Source organism: Pygoscelis adeliae, unplaced genomic scaffold (assembly GCF_000699105.1).
Source record: "Pygoscelis adeliae isolate BGI_AS28 unplaced genomic scaffold, ASM69910v1 Scaffold4, whole genome shotgun sequence".
In the NCBI taxonomy this organism is placed as follows: Eukaryota; Metazoa; Chordata; class Aves; order Sphenisciformes; family Spheniscidae; genus Pygoscelis; species Pygoscelis adeliae.
This window is the reverse complement of record NW_008824986.1, coordinates 9,201,415-9,224,425: the sequence shown is the minus strand read 5'-3', so window position 1 is coordinate 9,224,425 and position 23,011 is coordinate 9,201,415. Positions and strand designations below refer to the sequence as shown.

Genomic DNA, 23,011 nt, shown 5'->3' with positions numbered 1-23,011 from the left:
AACAGAAAAGGATTAAGAGTTGTTGCTTAGCCAGTCAGTGTAGGTACAGTTACTGTTTAATGAAATAGCAGCTGTTAGAACCATCTCTGGCAACAAGTCAGCATATAGCCTTTATAAGAGATTTTAATAGAAAAGAAAGCTAGCTGCCAAATATATACAAAATGAATGCATAGTTAATTGTGTGTATAACAGGATAACCCACAATTTGTTTTACAGATGAGTATTTTTTTTTTGGTATTTTTCATAGATTTAATTTTAGGATTTTCTTCTGCAAATTGCTGCTATCATTATTTCGTGCTTGAACTTGATTGCCAGTCACTTTACCAAGTGTGTAAGACTTCCCCGCCCCCCACTTTGGTATCTTTCTTTTTCCTATAACAAGTGTGCTTGATGTTAGTTGGCAAGCAGCAGCTTTTTAGTGGCGCCTTCTGCTACTGGAGAGAAAAATGTCAACTGTGTAAAGCTGATGCTGTAGATTTCTTTGTGTTCGGTGTAGTAAAAACAACTTATGGGGGTGGTGGTGGTGATGAATCAATTCAGGGTACATATCTGCTGTTGGTGCTCTGTTCATTGGCATCTTGCTATTGGTTGGTTGTAATACTTAAGTTTTTCCATTCAAATCAACGTTGCCACTTCTGTTTCTTCTTGTGGAAGATAAACATTTCATTAGAAAGAACTTGTGAGAGTTCAAAGGAGAGGTGAAAGCTTGAGGCAGTTCTGCTAATGGCTTAATAACTGTATTTCCATGAGACCCTTTGTGGAAGACTTAAGTGATGAGAGAAGCCTAGTTCGCAAAGTTCAGCGAGGAGGAGGGATTCTTCTGGGGTCACTCCGGCTTCGTGCCAAGGGCACAGTAGGCTTGCTTCCATTTTCACAACCCAGACTTCAGTGGGTCCAGCTGATAACCAAGGGTTTCCTTCTTCCAATTTATGTTGTACGGTGCTGCTAACCTGTTTTTCTTCTGAATAGAGACCTGTTCTATTGAAATTTTTAGACTGTGAATTAAATTTTTGGCTTTAGTAAGCTTGTGTATGGGAAGATGTATGCATCTGCTTTTGAACATCTGCCTAACTCCTCCCTACCAAGATGCCTTCTAGATGGTATTGCTGCAAAGTGCACAATACAAAGGCCCGAACCCTTATCTTGCACAGATTTCCAGTTTCTTGGGTTTTTTATTAGCCAGTCAGCTTCCAGGTGAGGATTTTATACAGTTTTCCAGAAAGTCTGATGTAATCAGACATACTTACGTGTGCTGCACTCATGTTTCCACTTGAAGCGGTGGGGGTTTTTTTTGAATGTTTTAAAATACTTTGTAAAGTGTATTTTTTGTAAATGAAGAACAGTTACCTTAACGTATGTTCTTACATTTTAGAATGTGTAAAAAGAAATCTTTAGTAACTAGAAAAAAACACCAGTTTAATAATTGTGGTTTTTACACAACAGGTTTGTGGGTGACTTTGAAACTTCTTCCAGGAGATATTCATCAGATTAGGAAAGAGTTTCCACACTTAGTGGATAGGTCAACAGCCGTGGCTCGGAAAATGGGATTTCCTGAGATTATTATGCCTGGTAAGCCGTTGTGTGAATTAATGCTGCTTTGTTATATTTTAACCTTCTTTAAATATCTGTATGTATGGAAGCTTTGGGGGGGGGGAAAAGAAGATGAATTTGAGGTATGGTATACATTAGAAATAATGGATCATGAAAGGATTTTGTCTCATTTAAAATAAATGTAAGATACTTTGGTAATACCTGCCATGTTCTGCATAAATAAATAAAGCTAACACCCCCCCCAAAAGACGTGATATCGCAGTGACAGTGGAAATTCTCCTTTTTCTCCAGTGAATAAAAATGTATACAAAGTAAATGCTTCATATTCTCTCCCTAGCAAGGGCATATGTAAAACTTATATCCTGTGATGAATCCAAACCAGAAAGATTTTTCAGAGTAACAGGCTTGATTTAGAGATATGCAAGTCTCAGGGTTTGTGCTAGATTTGGATAATGTATTTGGAAAGAAAGCCATATTATCTTTTTTTAATACATATATTCCGTGGATTTTCTATTCTGGTGTTTAGGAAAAAAAAACAAACCAAAAACATGGTGCTTCTCAAAATAAAAATTGCCATAAGCAACTGACTACAGAAAAAACCCTGCACTGCCCTTTTCAGATTGATGGGCTCTGGAGGATCCATTAGATATTTTCAAAAAACATCCCAGTTCCAGCTCTCCTGTGGTTGCTGCCTGTGCATTTGTCACTTGTTTTCCTATATATCCAGTATGGTGTAAGTGCCTCAGCATCTCTGCTTGTTATGATTGTATGTTGGCACGTAAACCATCTGTCTCATGAAATTACTGGAAAATCCCTGTTTCCACAGTTCATTTTCAAAATTTCAGTTGGACTGGGGTGTAGTTGAAGATCATTTTAAGACATAAAGCTAAATACAACCCTCCCCTGCACCCCCCAAGTCAGCAAAAACATCAAACCACTTCCTGATGTAACAAGTTACAGACCTCTGTAGGCGGTTTTAATATTTTTAAATTGCAAAATATCTGTGTATGGGATAAATTAATGACTGTGTTGAAATTCATCCTTTCAAATTAATAAAAAAAGAAGTTGTGTTTTAAAAAAAAAAAAAAGAAAAGAGAGGAACTGAGGTGTTTTTTTGAGTAATATAGTACGTACTCTTAATGATGATGTGGTATTCTTTCAGTCCAGAGATAATGTGTGGTTTTTCTTGTTTGTTTGTTAGATTCAGCTTGCTGCACTATGAGTTGATAGTTCAGACTTTAGAAGTCTTAGCACAATTTTAGCTAAACAGCTGTTTTCAGTACTACTAGTTTTGAATGTTCAAGATACCATGGCTTTTAAATGTTTTGCCATGTATATGTATGATTGCTGTTACTAAAATGTGTTGGTCGTTGTTTCTATGCATCATTGGTTTCACAAATCAATAGGTATACTGTGAAAATTGCGAAGAACTTCTGTGCTTTGCTTTTTCTTTTAGGTGATGTTCGTAATGACATCTATGTAACATTGGTTCAGGGAGATTTTGACAAAGGCAGTAAAACAACAGCAAAGAATGTAGAAGTTACAGTATCTGTTTATGATGAAGATGGCAAAAGATTAGAGGTATTAAAGTAACATCTGGGGTTTTTTTATTTGATACATACCTGTTTAAGCCTTTTTAACATCTTTCTCTATATTTGTCAACTTAGGTCCCTATTTTTATTTACAAGAAAATGTTCTCCTTTGTCATAACTAAATACATCTTGTCATATCAGTGCATACACTTTGATACTAATTTCATTGGGAGCTCTGAGCATGCGCTATTCTGTCTTATTTTGACCTACTTCACTAATTTTTTGTTGTTGTTTATTTGAATGAAAAAGTGGAGTTTAAGATAGACATAAACATTTTCTCTTTTGTGTTTTCAAGAGTGTTATTTTTCCTGGTGCTGGTGATGAAGCCATCTCAGAGTACAAGTCAGTAATATATTACCAAGTAAAGCAGCCTCGCTGGTTTGAGACTGTAAAGGTATATAAAATGTTACAATAACTTCCTTTGGGTGGGTTAATATGCAATTAATACACGTTTCAGTGGAAAGCCTTGAGAAACAAAACTAGGGAAATTCAATGCTTGTGATCATGTTTAGCAGGACAAAAGGAAGGAAGGAAAGCTCAACTAAGGAAAGCTTTTAGAGACTTCTGGAAAATAGGTTTGACTTTTATTGCATGATGCATTTTATTTCATCCTTTTGGTCAAGACGACTGTTACAGGGGCTCTCCAAGATCTGCTTAGGAATGGTTTACTCTATTTCCATGAAGCTGACCTAGAGAAGCAGGATATTAAGGTTAAAAGATAATTGCCATTATCTTCAGTGGTTATGATGAGTGTTGAACTCATCAGTGTTTTGGGATCTGGCTGATTGTGCTTTAAGCTTGCTGAATTTGCTTGGGTAATAACATTTTAGCTTAAATGCCAAGTTTTAATATTACAGAGGAGGCTGATGTTAGCTTTATAAAATATATTCTGTCTAGCTGTAGTCAGTGGGAACAGTATATGTGTACTGAGAAGGGACTTACAGCTACTCCCACACCGTTGTTTTAAGTCCGAAGGTGCTCTTATTGCATCTGTAGACAGAAAGTGGCTGCTAGTGAATGGCAGAAACCTAGACGTGGTGTTGGGGAGCAGTGTACAGCACAGAGCCTGAATGTGGGTGTGATTAAGAAAATACGACGGTTATAGCAAAAATACTGGGGGAGAAGAGCATTGGTTATATCTCTGCACATTGGTTATGTACGGATCAGAGATAAACTAATAGCATATGTAGTACAAGTGTTCATAGATAATGGATATGTTAAGAATTTTTGCTTTGCTGCTGTTGATAACCAAGTTCACCTCTACCAGTCAAACTCGAGAGGGGCTCATTCCTGAGCTGGGGGGGTGGTAGGGGAGGCTCTGAGGTTACAGCCCAACATCTGAAGTTGCAGGTCTTGTTGGGTAACTTAAAAGGCTTGCTTCGTTCCTTCTCTCTTTCTTGGTGCAAGAATTGGCAATTTTCCTGGGGAATCTATGACTTTTCAAGGTCTTCTATAGCAAAATGAAGCTGCTACTTAACATTAGTCTTTTTGAAAGAGCCAAGCATATTGTTGAAAGATGTCTAAATGAGATTTGGTAGTAGTTGATGATGTTTGAAGATTCTGTACTGACTGTTTTCTTTCTCCGTCCTCTTTCCCAATATGTGAAGGTCGCAATCCCCATTGAAGATGTGAACCGCAGTCATTTAAGGTTCACATTCCGTCATAGATCATCACAGGACTGTGAGTAATTCAGCCTTTTCATTATGGTTCTTGTCAGTGTCTGGTGCCAAAATCTGCTGAAACAGGGATAACGTTCCTAATGTGTAATTGACTATTGTAATCGCTTTTAGTGCGGGGATAAGGGGTTTTTTTTGCCTGCTTATTTTATGTTAGCATCTCAGCTTCTTTTTCCCTTTACATCTTCCTCAATCTTACCTGTCGACATCAAGTTTTTACTTTCCTGCCCAGTTATTTCTCCAAGTCAAATAAAAGGGCTAGTGAATAAAGCTTTCAGTTAGCAACTGAAAGGATTGTGGTATTGTATATCTTAGAGGTAGGTGGGTAGGAAGTTGTAAAGATATTTAACAAACCCCACATGTGAAGTGGGAACGTGAAAGAGTTTACAGTGGGCTTAGCATCAGTAATTGAAGACAGGTATTAAGAAACTTGGTTTCCACTTCTGGTTCTCAGACTGACTTGTGGTTGTTTTGAAGTAATTTTGGTCTAAAAGATACTTGAGAGCTTGTGGTTTTCCTCAGCTTTCCTGTGATGTTGCTGGCAGCTGAGTTCCTTTGCACTGTTGAGGATCAGATCGAGACAGCTAGACATCTTCCATTTATCAGCAGTTGTTTCAGAGTAAAGTTTGGGGATTTGCCTTGGTTGTGATAATGTTCTTTCCATATATTGATTACAGGGGCTGCCTTGCTTGATAGGAAAGCCTTTCAAAATCTGCAGCAAAACTTTCTTGCTGTAGAATAAATGTGTAGACAAAAGCATTAATCAGGTAGTGTCCACTGGATGCATTTTAAGATGTGTAATACTCTTCATGTATACTTATCTTTGTAATGTGTAGTACATTACCGCATAGCGGTTATTTAATTGGAGCTGTGTATTTTGCAAATTGATCATTAATAAAAGATTTACTTAGTTTAGAGAATGATACTTGCTAGTGAAAACAATGTGCAGAAAATTAGTGTCATTAGTGTCAAAATTATGATTGTGCACTACAAATTACTAGAGTCAGAAATATTTTTATGATGACTCAAAAATTTAAGTTGGCCATGGTTTAAATATTAATTAGAGGCTGTGCTTTAGGGCTGCAGGGCTTTCTCACAGGCTGCTTGGACTATCTCAAGTTGATTGCACTTTCCTTCTGGTTTTACTTCTTAACTTACTTTGTGATTTCTACTTGCCCCAATTGCTTTGTTTTTACTTAATGTTTGATAATACATTTGGAACAATGAGAGCAAACGGAATGCATTTTCTAGTTCATATCAGTTGTAGAGCGGGTCAGCTTTCAGAAGCTGAGGCACTCCATCTGTAGTTATGGATCCAGTTTCTGTTTTGGTTCTAATATTTGGTGCTGGTCTTTAAATCATTATTCTAGGTACCAAGCACTGCCATTCTTCTAACTCCAAAAAACCTGAACATTATAAATGCATCAAATTTCTGTTTTGTTTTTAAAAAGTTGCCTTAATTCAGCTTTCTAAATGAACACACAGAATATAGAAGTAGTAAGCATCTAGTTACTGTTGCTGCGGTCAGATTCTTAAGCATTTATTTCTCACATTTTTGGTTCTGTCTTGAGTTTAGAAGACTCTCCCAATTTCTTGTACCTTTTCTCCAACTCAGAATCTTTACTATGGTCATTCATTTATAGGTTATCCATGTTTTTGAGATTAGGTGGATTGTCTGTACTAGTATCAAATACTTAATTATGCTTTTTTGTTTGTTTGTTTTGTAACAGCCAAAGATAAATCTGAGAAAATATTTGCCCTAGCATTTGTGAAGCTCATGAGATATGATGGAACAACTTTGAGAGATGGAGAACATGACCTTATAGTTTATAAGGTAGATTTTTGAGATACTTTAGTCTTTCCATAGTAGCCAGCTTAGTGTGAGTACTACTGACTTTTAGTGAATTATTGTTACAGAATTGCACAGAAAAATGTTACAGGCTATTCTGTTAGATCAAGCAACTAAATAGTAAGTACTGTGCAATTTGCATATTGGGCAGATTGATTGTTAAACCTGGAGTATGTTTTACTGGGCATTTTTAAATTTTTAATGTGCTTGTTACTGAGTTTTTATGTGTGTTTTCATGACTGGGAAAAGTTACTTCTCTAGACCTTTAAATATCACATCTTGGCTCTAATCTTGTAGACAGGTTAGTGCTAAATTACTGTTAAAGACCTATTGGGTAACTTCATTCTGGAGCAAACCTAAGAAAATCTAGTGTAAATAATGAAATTTTATTATTACCAAGGCTTTTTACTAGGTATTTTAAAATTGTTTGATATTGTATTTAAAACACTACTGTAGGCAGAAGCAAAGAAGCTGGAGGATGCCTCGACGTATTTAAGTCTGCCATCCACTAAAATAGAATTGGAGGAAAAAGGACACTCTGCAACAGGGAAGAGCATGCAGAACCTTGGAAGCTGCACCATTAGCAAAGACTCTTTCCAGATTTCTACTCTAGTTTGTTCAACAAAACTCACCCAGAATGGTAAGTTCATAGAACTGCTGGAGCTTCTGCTTGTCACAGTTGAAGTGGGGTTGCATGTACTGACTTTCGTGCGTTCTCTGTCCCCTTTCCTCTGTGAATGGATGGTGGGTTGTTTGCCACACAGTCTTGGATTAAATTGTCTGCAGCAAAAGCATCTACTGAGTGTGTGTGCTATCTAGCCTTTTCTCTGCCCATGGGCTTTGTTTTGCTTTAGAGAAGTACATGTCTCTAAGAAAACAGAAGAATCCAAATTAAATGGAAATGGGAATATTGTTTGCCGTATAGTTGAGACTTTTATACTGAAGTATACTGAAAACAGGCTCTGTGGCATTTTACTTCTCTGTGGGTATGAATAAAAGCACTAAGGAAGAGGATGATTTTGCTTTCAAGAGTAGGTAATATCATGGCTCTGCTCCCAAATAAGCTGTTTTATGTTATTTCCAAGGTGCAATATCTATATCTTATGCCTGAAGAAAGCTCTGATGTGTTCTTGTGTTGCGCAGAAGGGATCTGAGCATGAGAATGTGTTGCATGGAGGTCACTCTCATGTTCACACATCCTCACGTAAACACAGAGTACCAGGAAAGGAGTTGGAATATTTTGTTCCTTTTAAAACTTGCCTTATATACATTTTTCATGTGTATTTGTCAGTTGGCTGACTGCATCCAAGGGCTGTGGAAGGTGGAGCTGATGGCAGCCACCAAGGCAGATATTTCACATTTCCAGACTGTGCCCTCTCTGTAATTTTTGTGCTTTGTTGCCATGGAGCGGTCCCTTGTTCTCTTCGCTGCACCAGGAGTAGACTCGGGAGTGTGGGTGGGTCATTGAGATGTGAGTGAGTCATGCCAGGGAAAGGGATCATTCCTTCGTGACTCATGAGAAGGGAGGGCTTAGTTCAGATAGATCTGTCAGGAGTCGAGGTTGTGGATGAGGAGGGCTTGGGACAGGGGGTGAGTGGGAGTAATGATTGGATTGTCACGTTGATGAGTTCTCCTCTGTCCAGGGGGAAAGTTACTACTCCGGTACGACTTCATAGTCAACTCACAATTTGATTGCAGTGTTTCTCAGTGGCATCTCTGTTACAGCACATCCTAGGTGTTTCGTATTCAGAGCACATCAGATTCACTGCAGTCTGACAGTCTTATAGCCTAAGAGGGTGTTTAGCAAAAATTCGGAAATTATTTTGGAATTTCATAGCAAAGAAGGGATCATTGCTCAACAGTAACAGAGTGGTTTTGAGGTTTTGCAGAATGCAGAAACCAGCATGTGGAATTGAGCTGCTTTTTGTTTGTGATATGATTGGGGTTTTTTGTTCCTCAGCCTTTCCTAGTGCTTGTTAGTAGAAGTATTTCATAGTGATCAATATATTGACGTTGCTTTCGCAGAACTATTATTAAAATTAAGACTGAGAATTGTTTCATGCTTAATTTACATACAATTTGCTTTGAGCTTTTGATCTTTATTTAACATTACTGTTAATTATGTTGTCTGTGAGACTTTTTCTTAAAGTTGCCAAAGCCTTTTCTCTTTCTTCAAAGTATTTTGACATTATTAAACAAGATCACCATGTATCCTTAAGCAATTTAGAAAAAAACCCAAAAAATTCATCATTAAATTCCTCCCTCAAGTATCATTTTTCATTTAAAAATTGGTAACGCTGTTCAGATCATAGTTTCTGAAGCTGATTTTAACTTCTGTAAAATTGTTGGTTAATATTCTTTCTTTAACTTTCTTAAAAATAAGTAAAAATCCATAGTTATCCTTGTTTACCAAAATGTTGAGCCAAAACATAATTTTCTCCTTTTGGTCATCTATAATAGTTCTTTCTTCACCCTCCATTTGGAATTGGCTTTAAGACTTATTTTTAGTAATTCTGAAAGTATGTTAATAAATCATATGACTCTTTCTGCATCGTATTTGATGTTGCAGACTATCTTTTTGTGTACAAGCTCTTTGAACACTCAGTTGACTTCAGTTCTCTATGAACTCTAAGTTATTAATGTTGCTTTTCTGTTAGTAATTGATGTCCTTAGCATTTGAAAAGTCTCCAAAATAGCAAACTTAGCCACTAGTAAGACTTCAGCCATTTTCTTTGAAAGAAAGTGATAGTATGAAGTATCTACTTAGTTAACATTTGAGCAGTTGTTAGTGATTTGTGGCAGAATATATTAAAGCAACCCATTTCCTGGCCTCTTCTTGGATTTTGCATTTAATTTTGAGGAAGAGTAGCAATGTAAGCCAAAGAGGAGGACCATTTGAAAACAAGCAAAAAAACCCTGCCAACCACCTCAGGAATCAATGAGAAGATCAGATCTTGGAGGCATCAGAGGTTGCTGTTCATCATCACTTTGCCTCTTAGCCAGATTCTCCTCTTTTGCCATCTGAGGCAGAAGAGAACGTTCTTCCTCCCATATCCACGGGACTATGGTAGTGCATGCCTTTATTTTTATTCTGCTCTCAAGACTTTCTGTAACAAATATGTTCTTTATGGGCTGAAGAAACAGTTTAACGTAAACATCAAGTGCATTTTTATGTAATGAAATAGAGCTTCTATGTTAAAACTCTGGAATTTAAGAATTGATATGAAACTGTATCAAACTACAGTGATGTGTGTTGAAGTCATGACTGACAGTGTTGCTGTCACCTGATGTATTAACAGGCAGTGTGGCACTGGGTCCCCACCTTCTCTAGTGGGTGGTTGACTCTTTGGTATCTCACACTTGCTTTGCAACTGTTCACATGTTGTGGGGCATTGGATGCATCTGCAGACACCCCAAGCTTGTGTGGGTGGTGGTGGTGGTGTTGTTACTGTTTTTCTTTGGTTTATTTAAGGTCAGAAGTGAGAAATTTGATCCCTTATGTTATGGGGTATCTGCTTGCAGTTGACAGCATCTGAGTAGATGTCTCCGGGGTGGGAAATGTTGAGCCTTCTGTTCTTAGGGTGAATGGTTAGCAAGGTCTGTTTTGAATCTGTTCCTGATGTCATGTCCTAGTCAGGGTTGTGTGTTGACTTTGTTTTCCTTTTTCTGAGTAGCCTGTTGAGCTGTGACAAGCTGAGGTCTTGTTTTCTCCTGCATAGGCAAGGCAGATTTGGTATTTGAATCTTCTGTCAGCTAGAAGCTGGACATATCGGGAAATACAGAAGGAGGGGCAAAAGGGCATCAAAAGCAACATCCTCCTCTACGTGAAGACTGCCTGTGGACAGTAAATCTTATAGGTGCCTCTTATAGGACTATCAAGATGGATGTCCTTTTATTATCAGGGTGATGGGAATAGAACTGAAATTGCGTTAAGGGGCTTGCTGGAAAAATTTTCTGATTACCAGTAGCCAGAGAGCTGTCTAGTGTTCTACCTGTGTATTTGCTGTTGTGAAGCATCCAGGGTGTCTGTAAGGCTTATTGAAAGTATTTCTATGTTTTCTTCTCTGACTGAAGGACTCAAACCTCTAGATAGTGGCGACTGTTAGTCATCTGGAGTCAAGACTTCAAGGAACCAAGGAGACTAGGCTTTCAGAAAACAGCTGAGAGGATTTTACTTAGCCATTCAGCACAATTGATTAAAAAAAAAAAAAAAGCAATACACATGATATGACAAATTCAGGTGCTACAGTGGCATAAAACTGAAGATGTGAATACAGAATTAAAATAAAACAAGTCATAAAAACTGGAAAATCAAATGCTTAAAGTCAAGAGGGAAGATTTTTTCATAGAACACACGGAAATTTAATTGGAGTGGAAGTATTATCTAACTTCAATTCAGTGACTGGGATTTGAGAAAAGTTCGAGTATCTCTATAGGGAAACCTTTCAGTAGATACAGGTCAAGGGAAGTATGTAACCAGGAAGTTGGACCATTTGCTTCTAATTGCTAAATAAGATGTAAAAGAAAATCTTCGAATGCAGTCAGTAGCACATACAGCACATCCTAGGTGTTTCGTATTCAGAGCACATAAGTTATATTCACCCAAATAAAGTGGCTGTTGGCTACTTAGCAGTCTAGATGTTTGTTCTAACCCTTTGCAATTGAAAATCCTCGTTCTGTCTTCTTCCTCTGACAGTTTTCCGATCACATAAATTTCACTTGACCTAGGCTGACTACAATAATTACTATAGACTAAAATACTGTTTTACATTCTTATTCTATTCTACTTCCTGTATTATTTTATACCTAGACCTATTAAACGAGTAGGATCAACTGACCAACTGGTACTTTGCTGGGGTTAGTGCTTGCAGTAACAGAGTGAATGCACATTTTTACTGTACACTGTAACTTATTTTTCTCTTTCTGGTAGTTGGACTGCATTGACATTTTCTGTTCACGTATGTATATTCATTTAGCATTTGCTGTGTCATCACATTGAAAGTACACGTGGGTTTGTTTTCTTGGGGCAATACACAATGCCATTCAAAGATAGTCTGTGGGGCTGGCTTTTGTTCAGATCATTTCTTTTGTCAAGCTGGTGCCTTTTTAGAAGTCACACTGAAACCAAATTCAGTGGTGGAAAGCTGATATAAACATACTCATGAAACACTTTGGATAACTCATGGAGGCATCTTTACTTTTCTTCCAGAAGCAATTTTTCTGTTAACGTTGAGTTTCTAAGACTTTGGTTTCAGCCTATAGACTTCTTGTAGGATATATTAAAAAATAAAAAACTTTAAAAATTGAGGGCTTGAATTGTTCAAAGCTTTAATGTAGTAAAATGTTCTTTACTTCTACTCCTAAAGAGATGATAAGAAGGGTTGGTTTGAGTGCTGCTCAGAGGGGAATCTATCCCAAGGAGAACTGTCATCCATTCCACTAGAAGTAATTTTATTTATTGCTTAGAATGAAAGATTTTGGGAAAGTATAGGAGCTGCTCTGGGTCTCTGCATATAATTTCTAGAATGTACTCTGCAGATGCATGCCTTGGTTGCGTGCATTTTGTTGGTTGCTTTGAAAGTTTGAATAAAAGAAGTGAGGGGGTATTGGTTGGGAGAAGCTGTTCACCCTTACTGTTTAAGAGTTACACTGGGCAGAATTCACATACTATTAACCATATTGGTGAGGGAGGTAATATGCGGTAGTAATCCGGTAGCTAAACTGAAGGTAGACGGTCTTTAAAATCTCCTATTTGTCTCTTTTTTGGGGCTTCTACTGAGGATGACGTACGGATAGTTTGTTTTGTGCTGAAAACTGACTTTTAATGGGGCAGGGAGAAATTTTTCCCTGGTGCTAGTTTGGCTAAGGCAGTACGAGCTTGGGGTTTTGAGTTTGTGGGCAATTCAGGTCGCATCTCAACAAATGCTAGGGTGGGTTTCCCTTACTGGTGCTCCAGTGTGGTGGTTAATATTTACTAGCATGCTTATTTACAGGGGAACCCCAATTGTGAGTTGCCTCGTGAGAAGTTTTCCTTAAAGGAAACTGAAAAATGGTGTTGTGGCTCTTTATGACTAATAAAAGAGAGAGAGCTTGCCTTCTGTATTCCCTTATTTATCAGTGAATGCTGAAGTGACATGATCTTAATAGTGGAATGTAGAATTTGGGGACAAGTCCGTTTGCCGTTGATTTGTTTTGTGATCTGATCTGTACCATGGCTCTCCATCACTCAGAAGCAACCAAGAAATTTTGGGCATTATGGTTATTAAGCAGACAGCTTTCCACTGAATTAGCTTAGTTTGCAACTGTTTGTCTTGCATTGTGCCTTATTTTCTTTTCAGTTTATTCAGTGAGAGCAAAGAAGCTGGAAACAGTAATGCTGGAAGAGTCACGGCCTTCTAGATATGACTGTGTTGGTGGCTGACTAATTTCATTTTGGCATCTTTTTCTAAACACGCAACTGTTGTGTACAACAAATTAAAACTGAGGGATCAGACTTTCTTGGCCTAGATTTTAATGCTGAAATTTCAAAAGCAGTCTGCTTATTTGGAAGCCTTTCAGAGTCCTTTCACGATAAAAGTATTGTACTAGGTTTCTGCAGTGTCAGAGGCATACTAGGAATACATTGTTGTCCAGTGAAAATGGCTGACCTATGAAGTAAACCTGTTTGTCCTGAACATAGTTATGGGGTATGAGTGAAAGTAAATATCCTGCATGATATAATTGTTTTTCTTATTCCTAGTTGATCTCTTGGGACTTCTGAAATGGCGATCTAACACAAACCTGTTGCAGCAGAATTTGAAGCAGCTGATGAAAGTTGATGGTGGTGAAGTGGTTAAGGTAAAAAATTAACTTCTTTAAAAATAAATTTGGTATCATAATTTTGCTGAATCCCATATTCTGATGTATTCATCTTTTTGTCCCCCTCCCTTACTGCATGCACTTGCACATTAAATTGTAACCAGGTATCTCTCAGCGTTCAGGATGCTAATGCCCTTCTGTCTGCCCTCAAAGAACATTTCAGATGTTGAGTACTGGTAAAACACATAAAATGCAAATTTCTGAAAATGTAGGGTGGGTTTTTTTAGCACTTCAGTGAATTTTTATATACAGGTACATGAAGGCAAAGGGCATTTTTCTTTGCAAGATTAAAACATCAGGAATTCTTACATGGTGATATTAAATGTATTTTTAATATATGGATGTGGAATGCAATCCTACTGTGTGCTGCTGATATTTAAAAAAAAAAAAAAGATTTCTTCTGAAAATATTTAGCTGAGCCAAGTTATTTACATTTGCCAAGGCCACTGAATGATGATAGAGACCTACATAAGGACAGATTTAGCTGTGGAAAAGAGTAGGCTGGGACTTTATTGAATGTGTTCTAATAAATCAAATCTAAAAGAGTGTCAAAAGATGTAAAGTACTGGGGACAGATGACTCTTAAGGGCCTGTAGCGTTGTTTTCTTACTTCAATGGATTTTAATTTGGTTAATAGAAGCATAATGAATGCCTCATCTTGAAGTAACTTAAAACATCTGAGACTGCTGATATTATCCTGTACTGAGTAGGGTAAAACCAGTATCTCACATGATTTGTTTTTCAGGAAGGTTCTACCTGCTGCTATTTTGTTGTGGATCATTTGGTAGCTAAAAACTTGACACTGATACTCACTTCTACCAAGCTTTGTCATAGTTCTGTCATTTGTAATTTTCCCTCTTCTCCAAATGACATCAGAGCGCATACAGCAGATTACTGCCTGATGGATATTGGTGATTTTAGAAGCACCAGAATGCAGCACAGATGAGGTTTAAGTAAAAGCAATATCGGAGTGAGTTCTCCAGCTGGCACACGCTCACCCCTCCCTGCACTGTTGTAGGACTCGTATGAAATCATACTCCCTTCTCCCTATAGCATAGGGATCTCAGCAGAACTTGATTTATGCATAGGACAGAAGAGTGAATGTTTTTAATGTTGCTCTCTTCACCATTTTTATTCTTTTCTTAGAAGACCATTGTTTACATTATCCATCTGTTACAGCAATGTTCAGAAAATCTTTGTGTAGATTGCTCTGTTGCACATTTGTAATATCTAGTTTGTAACTGTTCCTTTGTATTCTTTCAGCTTTTTTTGTCTTTCGTGTTTTTAAATACGATACATGGTACAGGCTATGTCTATTACAAAAAGGACGCATTTTATAAAACATATTCAAATTTTCTGTTAAACTATTTCTGTTTTTTGAAAACTCCAGTAGAATACCTCTGCCTACTGGTGTTCATTTATCACTAAGTAGGGATCAGCCAAGATACTCATTCTGTGATTGACTGTTTCAATAGTGTATGGAAACTGTAAATGTTATCTCCCTTTAACAGAGGCTCTGGCTCCATTTGTGCAGAGAGTCTATAGGATATGGGAATGTAAACTAATAGTCTAGAAATACTAGCTCCCTACCTGAGAAATGTCTTCCTGCCACTTAATACAACAAAAGCATCTATCCTGTATTCTTCTTGCTGTTACATGAAGTCCTTGTGAACAGATTTGAACTCTACTAATGGAAGTCAATTAGGAGCTGGATTTCCCCCAGAAATGAAGTCTCAATCATCTGCAAGCATTTTGGCTTTTCTGTTTTTTCATCTTCAGATATTGGTAGCACGAACTGTGGCTCCATGTTCACTTGTTTTGAGGAAGCTTGGCATTCAGCAGTGTTTAGTGAGCTGCTGAATGGAGGTTAATTCCTGAGATTTAGCTCTGGATTTAGTAGATAGTCCAAGTGAATCATGTTTGATCTAGGGGACTCATTGCACAGATAAAAATTTTTAAGGGAGGAAGGTGGGAGTCAGGCTGTTTCTCCATTGCTTCCACAACGTATATAATACCTCTTTGTAATTGCAACCTCAGGAATCAATTGCCTTCTGTTTGTTCAGATGTTCTTCCCCAACTATGCCTTGTCTCGTCTACAAGACAAAACCCATTTTTACTTCATTTGAGACAGACTTGCTGGAACAATCCATATTGAACCCCTTCTCTCTCAACCAAAACAAATACAAACTGAGGCTGTGATCCATCCTCATTCTGCCTTGGAGGAGCCCGTGTTGTTTTTCTGTCATCTGGTGGAAGAAAATGCTCAGACACAGAATCCCATGCTGATAAAACTGAATGCATTGATGAGTATCTCTGGTCTATGCACGTACTACTTGTCACTGGGAAAAAATTCTGTAATTATACATGCATAAAACAGCTTTTATCCCTCTGCTTAACTTGGGTCCCCTGACACTAATCTGCTTTTACTTTCGTGTTGCACAGATCAGGGTGTCCAGCCAACTGGCTAGTGAAGACTCTTCCTCTGTTACAGTGATAGTCGTGGGTTTTGTGCTGGGGCAGAAGGTTGTGTGCTCTGTTTCCCATGCCTGCATGTATGCTCTCATTTGAGATTGTGGATCTGAGTTTATGCAGTCATGAAAAGCGGTATGCTGTACACTTTTCATTGCTCCGCTCAAAACCACTGAGGATGACTTGATTTATTTGGCATGAGACTGAGTTGCTTGTCTGGTTTGTGCTCTGAAACATCAGTTTTCAGAAACTGCATGATGCTGTTGACTGACTGTTGAAACTGAGTTTTGAAATACATTTTTGTTCACTCACTATAATAGATTAAACTTACTGTTCAGGTGTACCAAGTGTGATTTCTGACTTTTTTTTTCTCCTTGAGTGATACGGATCTATAGATAATCAACTGAACTAAAAATAATTTGCTGAAAAACAAAATGTTAAATTTTCCTTTTTTCAGCTAACTTTTAAAATGTCATTACTTTGTAAAATGTATAAATGAAAGCACGTATGTCTGTAGAAACCTGTGTGACATCTGAATTTCGTTTTTCCTGTAAAATGTGATGAATTGTGTATTTATTTGTAGTTTCTTCAAGATACATTGGATGCACTTTTTAACATAATGATGGAGAACTCGGAGAGCGAGACATTTGACACGTTAGTGTTTGATGCTTTGGTAAGTTTGCATTGTGGGTGAAATAAAATATAGGTACTGCAATGATGAATAAATAAAACAAATGTGTAAATGCTAGAATGAAGATTACTAATGAAACAGATCTTATTAGCTGTTAGTTATTTATTATTTAAAACTCATGGAAGGTTTTTATTATATTTGAAGTTTCGGTTGGACTTGATCAAAAGGGGGTTGGATTACATCACGTCATCCTCCCAGAAAAGATGGAAGCAACCAAGTCCAGTCATTTTAGTGGATTAACAGCAGAATTTAGGACAGAAACAGAAAGTTTCTGCTTAGAACAGAAAACTTTGTTATGAACAGGAAGTTTTCACAGGAAAGGAGAATATTAATATATTGGGAGGATAATCAAAAGCCAAAGTCTATATGTTTTTAATGTTATTAATGTGTCTTACCTGAAAATAAAGGTGGGTGAATGTATGATATTGAAGATTTTTTGAGGATAGTGCAATAATTATGCTGTCTTTTCAGGTATTTATCATTGGACTGATTGCTGACAGAAAATTTCAACATTTTAATCCTGTCTTGGAAACCTACATTAAGAAGCATTTCAGCGCTACGTTAGCCTACACGTAAACTTTAAAAATTACTTTTTCTAATGTAGCTTGCACAGTTTTTCCAGATAACGTTATTCAGTTACTTGTTTATGTAGTTTAATTAGGAATTTGCCCATAGGGTGGCTTGGGAGGGTGGGCGCTTCTTGAAGAATGCTGGAGATAGTACGTCTTTCCTATGTCTGTCTCTCTTGAAATAACAGTAATAAAACTTTCGGTCATTTGCAAGGAGGAAGTCTTGATTTTGTTGTATTGAAGGGGAGGATGATTTGACTATTTCAAGAATTGTTTTGTAAGGAAGGTATTCATAAGCAATTCTCAGTCATACTTGAGAAAGAAATCATGTCTATGTAAGATGCTTCAAATATATGTTGTTTGGTGCGTTAAATTGATGTTCTACCCTGTATTATCTGTGTTACTGTCACTTTGGGGAGGAAGCAGTGAAGAACAAAAAAACCAAAGGTCCATTATATTTTGTCGTAAGTATTTCTTGACAGTTAGGTTCTTTGCTCCTGCTTCAGGCTATTAATGTTGGAGGAAAAATATATAATGGATATCTTTGCAGTGCTGGGAAGAAAACAAACCCAAACCGGGAAACCTGCTGTGCACTTTGCTGTTATACAGTCTCTATTATGTGACCAGAAAATGATAAGTATTGATTTTAAAGTAGTGAAGAAGAGTTAGGCCTTTAGTCACAACTGTGATATTACGATCACTTCACTGAGTTAGAGCCACTGTTGCAGCCTTCATGTGAAGTAGGTAAAGGATGAAGCATCCTCCAGCATCTGGTTTTATTAGCAAGAGCTGGAGATGGCCCTTTTGCTGGTAGGCATGGAGGGCATCCGTCCCTTCCTTAAATGCAGGGAGGCAGAAGCAGGTTTAAGCTTGAGAATGCTGGAAGATGCAAGTTCTGGCTTGACTTTTCCCCATGGGCATGACAGATCCCTGCCTTTTATTACACAAGTTTGTTTAAGTAAAGAAAGGTTGCATTGACAATATCAAAGTGGTTACTTGAAATTCTTAGGCAATTTACTCCTATTCAAATAAATGCCCATATATCAAGATATCTGTCTACTCAATGTTATTTTCTGTTAGTGGTATATAATGTTGTACTTATTTACTTTTAGTGTGAATGTTGAAACATACAGCGTAGCTAGGATGATTTAAAATGGGATTGCTTGTAGTTGCATTAAAGTAATGATTTATATCAACTGAAAGGGAGGTAGTTGAAATGGTATTACTTTTAAAATTGTTTCACTTTAAAGTTTGATAGACTTTAAAATGTAGAATAAGAGAATTTCCAACTGGTGTCATGTATATTTTTGAGACATAAATTTCACAAATCCTAGCCCAAAATCCATGGGAAAACTATGTAAAAGGGAGGCCTTGTTTAATGAAGAAACTCCCACTCTGTTTTAATTCTAACAATGTGTTTGTATTTAATTATTTTTATTATTTTGATTATTATTAGTAGTTGCATCTTTTATAATAGCCTAAATCTGAATATCCCTAAGTATCCAGCAGAAAATAAGTCTTACCAAGATTTGCTGTATTGCTTGTATGTTGAATGCCTTTATGGTCTGTGTTTTTTCTTTTTTCTCACGAATAGGTTGCAGCTACCTACCAGCAAAATCAAGAACATAATGAGTTTATTAGTTACATAATTAATTTTGTAACTTGGTGGGCACTACTTAGGCACATAATTTTTCTTTAAACCTTTCAAAATTGAAATTCTCTGCGTGCATACTTGTAACTTGTATGTGTTTTTGTATTTAAACAGAAAACTGACTAAAGTTTTAAAAACGTACGTGGATAATGCTGAGAAGTGTGGTATCACTGATCAACTCTTTAAAGCTATGAAAGCTTTGGAGTACATCTTCAAGTTCATAGTGCGGTCCAGGATATTGTTCAATCAGTAAGTATGGTGAATGCTGAAACTTCCTGTAATTCCCATTGACAATACTGTTCAAAAAGTGTCACAATTATAACACCACAAGTTAAACTTGCTCAATATTGCACTGTTTTAGAAATATCTTAAGTTGTTAGAATTTATTTCAGGAGGCAGCTGTTCTCTAAGAGCGAGCCAGATTTCCTTAATCTTGAACCCAGCTGCTCGGAAAGTAGTAAACAGAAGAAATCCTCTGTCTAACCGAGATGTCTATTTTACGTAGCAGTGCACTGCTGAAATCATGATGTGTTGCAGCTCTCTGAAGTTTAGGTCTCTGAACAAATAAAGCTTGCCACTATTTGGGAAACTTTTGTTAGTAACTGTTTGATACTGTGACTGAAATGTTGAAGCTACCGAGTAGTTGTACTGCCCTGTCCCTCATCCATGCCTGGGTTTTGCCAGTGGCTTTCCTCAGACGGCTGCAAAAGTCTGGGAAGACTAAAGTATTGAAAATTTTGCAGCAAAGCAAAGGGACAGCTTTTCTGGATGGGAAACGTGACGTTTGTCCTTGCATGGTGCTTGGAGGGCTGAGGGAGAAGCCATGGTTTCCAGAGGGCTTTATTCATAGGCCAGACATGGAGAGAGAAGAGAGTCAGAATAGATGGACAGCGAGGGGGAAAAGAGTGTGAGATGCACTTTTTTTGACACACTGCCTTGTAAAAGAAAACCAGAAGTTTTGTTGGAGTTAAACCCCCAAGAGCTTGTAGCTCCCCAGGCTCCCTACCTCTCAGAGCAGAAGGAAACTGTTGGTGGTTGGTTGCAGTTTGTAGGGCCCTGCAGTCTCAATAGGTTTCAGTGAGCTAGATGGGGAAGTGGAAAGAAAGAAGGGCTGCAGAAATCTTCTCATCAAGAGTGGTAGTATTTTTGATAGGAGAATCATTTGGGTTTCTATAAATGCTTTTTCTGTGCCTGCTGGCGTGGCAGAGGCCTGCTGGAAGGCTGTTTTCTGCTCCCCACTTGGCTTCCTGCATGGTGAACTGCACAGTGACTCACTGGTGCTGTCTGCAGTGGGTATCCATCCATAAAGTGAAGCATAAATAATTATTTTAAGTTAATTTGGAAGTCAGTACTGTGTTTTATACACAAAATATTAAAAAAGTTATAAAGCAAGTTGATGATGTATTCGTCTTCATTTAGATTCAATCCTTTTACGACTTGTTAGCGGTGGTAACAACCTTATTACAAGGGATTTATGTAGAGCTCTGAAGCTACCAACTTCACCAACCTTTCTTTAAATTAAAGATTGTAATTTATTTCTGTAGGAGTCTTGCTGGTGAGATTCATAAAATAGTGAATGTCGCTTACACTGTTGCAGGTCCTACAAATCACTTTAAAACAGAAAAAAAATAATTATCTCTTGCTGCAGATTAGATTTACAGACAATATGACCCTCTAGTATTGGCCATTGGATTTTCTCGTGCTAAGCACTAATTCACAGTTCTTTAGGGTTGGGAAGACACAGCTCTCGATGACAAGGGATTAATCAGCAAAGCTACTGAATACTGAATGACACCATGATTTGTTCTGCTGTACGACTTAAATCCTGCCTGAGGTGTGCGATTTGAAGTGATTCTAATGCAGAATTGTAGCAGTGTTCTGAAATAGTGTTTTACTGAGAAATCTCTACGAGCAAACAGAATCTTTTATTAAAAAATATTACATATTTTTAACTTTAGTACTATGGTAGTGGACTGAATATATAGAGCATTTTAGTAATGTTATTGCAGGCAAGCTTCAGTTCTGGATAAATATGTAGAAGCCTAGTTCATCTAGTTAAAGCCTGGTGGCAAATCTATTTGTTCAGTATATCAAGGTTTATAAAGGCAAAATCTTGTAAGTGAACTCTAGAAGTATCTTTATTTGGTTTACTCAGTAATGATCCCAGTGGTTATGTTGCATTTACAACACTCTTAAAATTTTGAAGGCAGTGCTAGAAGGGTCAACTTGATGTAATCCTAGTTTTCTTGTAGCTGCAGTGTTTTTGTGCATTATCAGGTGTATTCAATAAACATATGTTAATAACTGACAGTAGAAACACATTTCGGACTAACTTGTTTATTTTTATTACAATTTCCATTTTGAAATGCAAAGCTTTTTGTCTGAAGCAGTTTGATTTATTGGACTGTCAAGTTTAATTACGCCTTATATTGATATTAGTTTCACCTCTCTAATCTGTTCAGGGGGACACTGAAAATCCACTATTGAAATTGGGAATTAACAAGTAATTTATCCTGCATAACGCCCAGTTTTAGCCTAAAAGGGGAACAGAAGTTTGCACAGCAAAATAACACAAATTAATATTTTTTTCTGTAGCATGCATTTCCCCTGCGTACTGGTTAAATAGCTTTTTTTAATATCTGTGGCTCCCAAAGGTTTATGAACACAGCATTAAAAATTATACACATTAGTTTCAGTGTAAAGCAGCAAGAACATTCTGAACTCCACGTTTCTCTTAAAAGGATAAGCCCCTTTCCTTCTGTAATAGGTTGTCCGTCATATCATCTTCAAACGTGAAGAAATCATACTATGACTGTACATATAAAATTCCTGAGTGTGGTGCTCTTTCTGAGCTGCAGACCACATTACAGACCTTCTTACTGGGCTTAACCGCAGAAGAAAATGAAGGAAAATAGAGGGAAATTGAACTCTTGCTGGGAGCTGCTCTAATGGATCTTGGTGCAAAATGTTTAGTTGAGCTCAGGGACAGAGCTAGTGGAACCAAGGAGGGCTTTGGAAGCCCAGCTGCTGTTGGATGGGGCTCTTGGAGGCAATGAAAGCTGACCGGGTTAAGCATGGGGTTTTAGTTGGGGAAAAAGTCCCATCTGGTGTTTATAAACACCCCTGTTTAGATTTGACCTGGATGCCAGGTTCTGGTGGGCTTCTTGTAAGCACTGATCCTTTTTTTTTTTTTTTTTGGGGGGGGGTGTCATGTTAGGTCTGTATAGCTGAGGTTCAATAAGTGTATTTGCAACAGCCCTTATGTAGGTGAATCATACATATTGCCAAAGAGGGGGGGGAATTTAAAGGATTTATGTGGAGCTAGTGGTCTTCTCCCCCTCCCTTTCCATTTCGTAGAGAGAATTATCTCATCCTACACTTGAACCAGAGATCATCCTGCATTTAAAATATTCAAGGAAGTTTCAGGAACACTCATTCCTGTGCTGTATTGAACCAGTGGACCAAGTTCTTCAGCTTGGCTCTATATTTTTTGTCTTTGGTGTTGCTCAGGAATCTCAGGGCAGTTTTTATCTCCCTGAAAATGTCTGGCGGGGGAGGGGGGTGTCACTGTGGGCAGATGAGCTCTGAAAAATCCAGCCGGAAGGCACAGGGCCCTGCCTTGTGAACTTCAGCTGTGGATTAGTTGTTGTTCTGCGGCAGCTGTACTGACTGTATGGGAAACTAAGCCTTAACTAGTTTTGTGTCAGTGAGCCAGAAGTTAGAGGTGAAATGCATTTTAACTTTAGCGCTCTCTTCCCGTGGAAAAAAAAAAAAGTGTTTTTTTTTTTTTTCTTAGCAAATAGTGGGTTGATAGGCTTTTTCTTCTTTCACAGAGCTTAAGGTCACTCACCTTAGGCCACTGGTAGATTTTAATGATTGCTGGCAAGTTGTCTGGATGTTTTCTGGCTTCCACATCAGAGAGCTGCTTGGCATTGGTCCTCCCAGACATCTGCTAGCTCTTGTGCAGGGTGGAGAGACTCTATCCCACTGCTGCGTGGGCATGTGGAATTGGGTCACTGCTGAGGGATTCGCCGTGACTTGAAGGCGTAAACAACAATACTGGATGTGGCATTTTACACAGCAAGCTTTAAAATAAAAATCTGTT

General features: G+C 37.7%; 1 protein-coding gene across 1 annotated transcript in view; it reads left to right on the top strand.

The window, feature by feature from the left end:
* Positions 1-23,011, top strand: part of DOCK1 (dedicator of cytokinesis 1) — a 303,352-nt gene that overhangs the window by 24,359 nt on the left and 255,982 nt on the right. The window contains exons 13-22 of the mRNA XM_009326015.1: positions 1,444-1,569; positions 3,008-3,132; positions 3,439-3,537; positions 4,751-4,823; positions 6,550-6,653; positions 7,125-7,308; positions 13,408-13,505; positions 16,579-16,668; positions 17,158-17,258; positions 19,021-19,155. Coding sequence (XP_009324290.1) covers positions 1,444-1,569; positions 3,008-3,132; positions 3,439-3,537; positions 4,751-4,823; positions 6,550-6,653; positions 7,125-7,308; positions 13,408-13,505; positions 16,579-16,668; positions 17,158-17,258; positions 19,021-19,155 — 1,135 coding nt within the window. The remainder of the gene's footprint in view (positions 1-1,443; positions 1,570-3,007; positions 3,133-3,438; positions 3,538-4,750; positions 4,824-6,549; positions 6,654-7,124; positions 7,309-13,407; positions 13,506-16,578; positions 16,669-17,157; positions 17,259-19,020; positions 19,156-23,011) is intronic.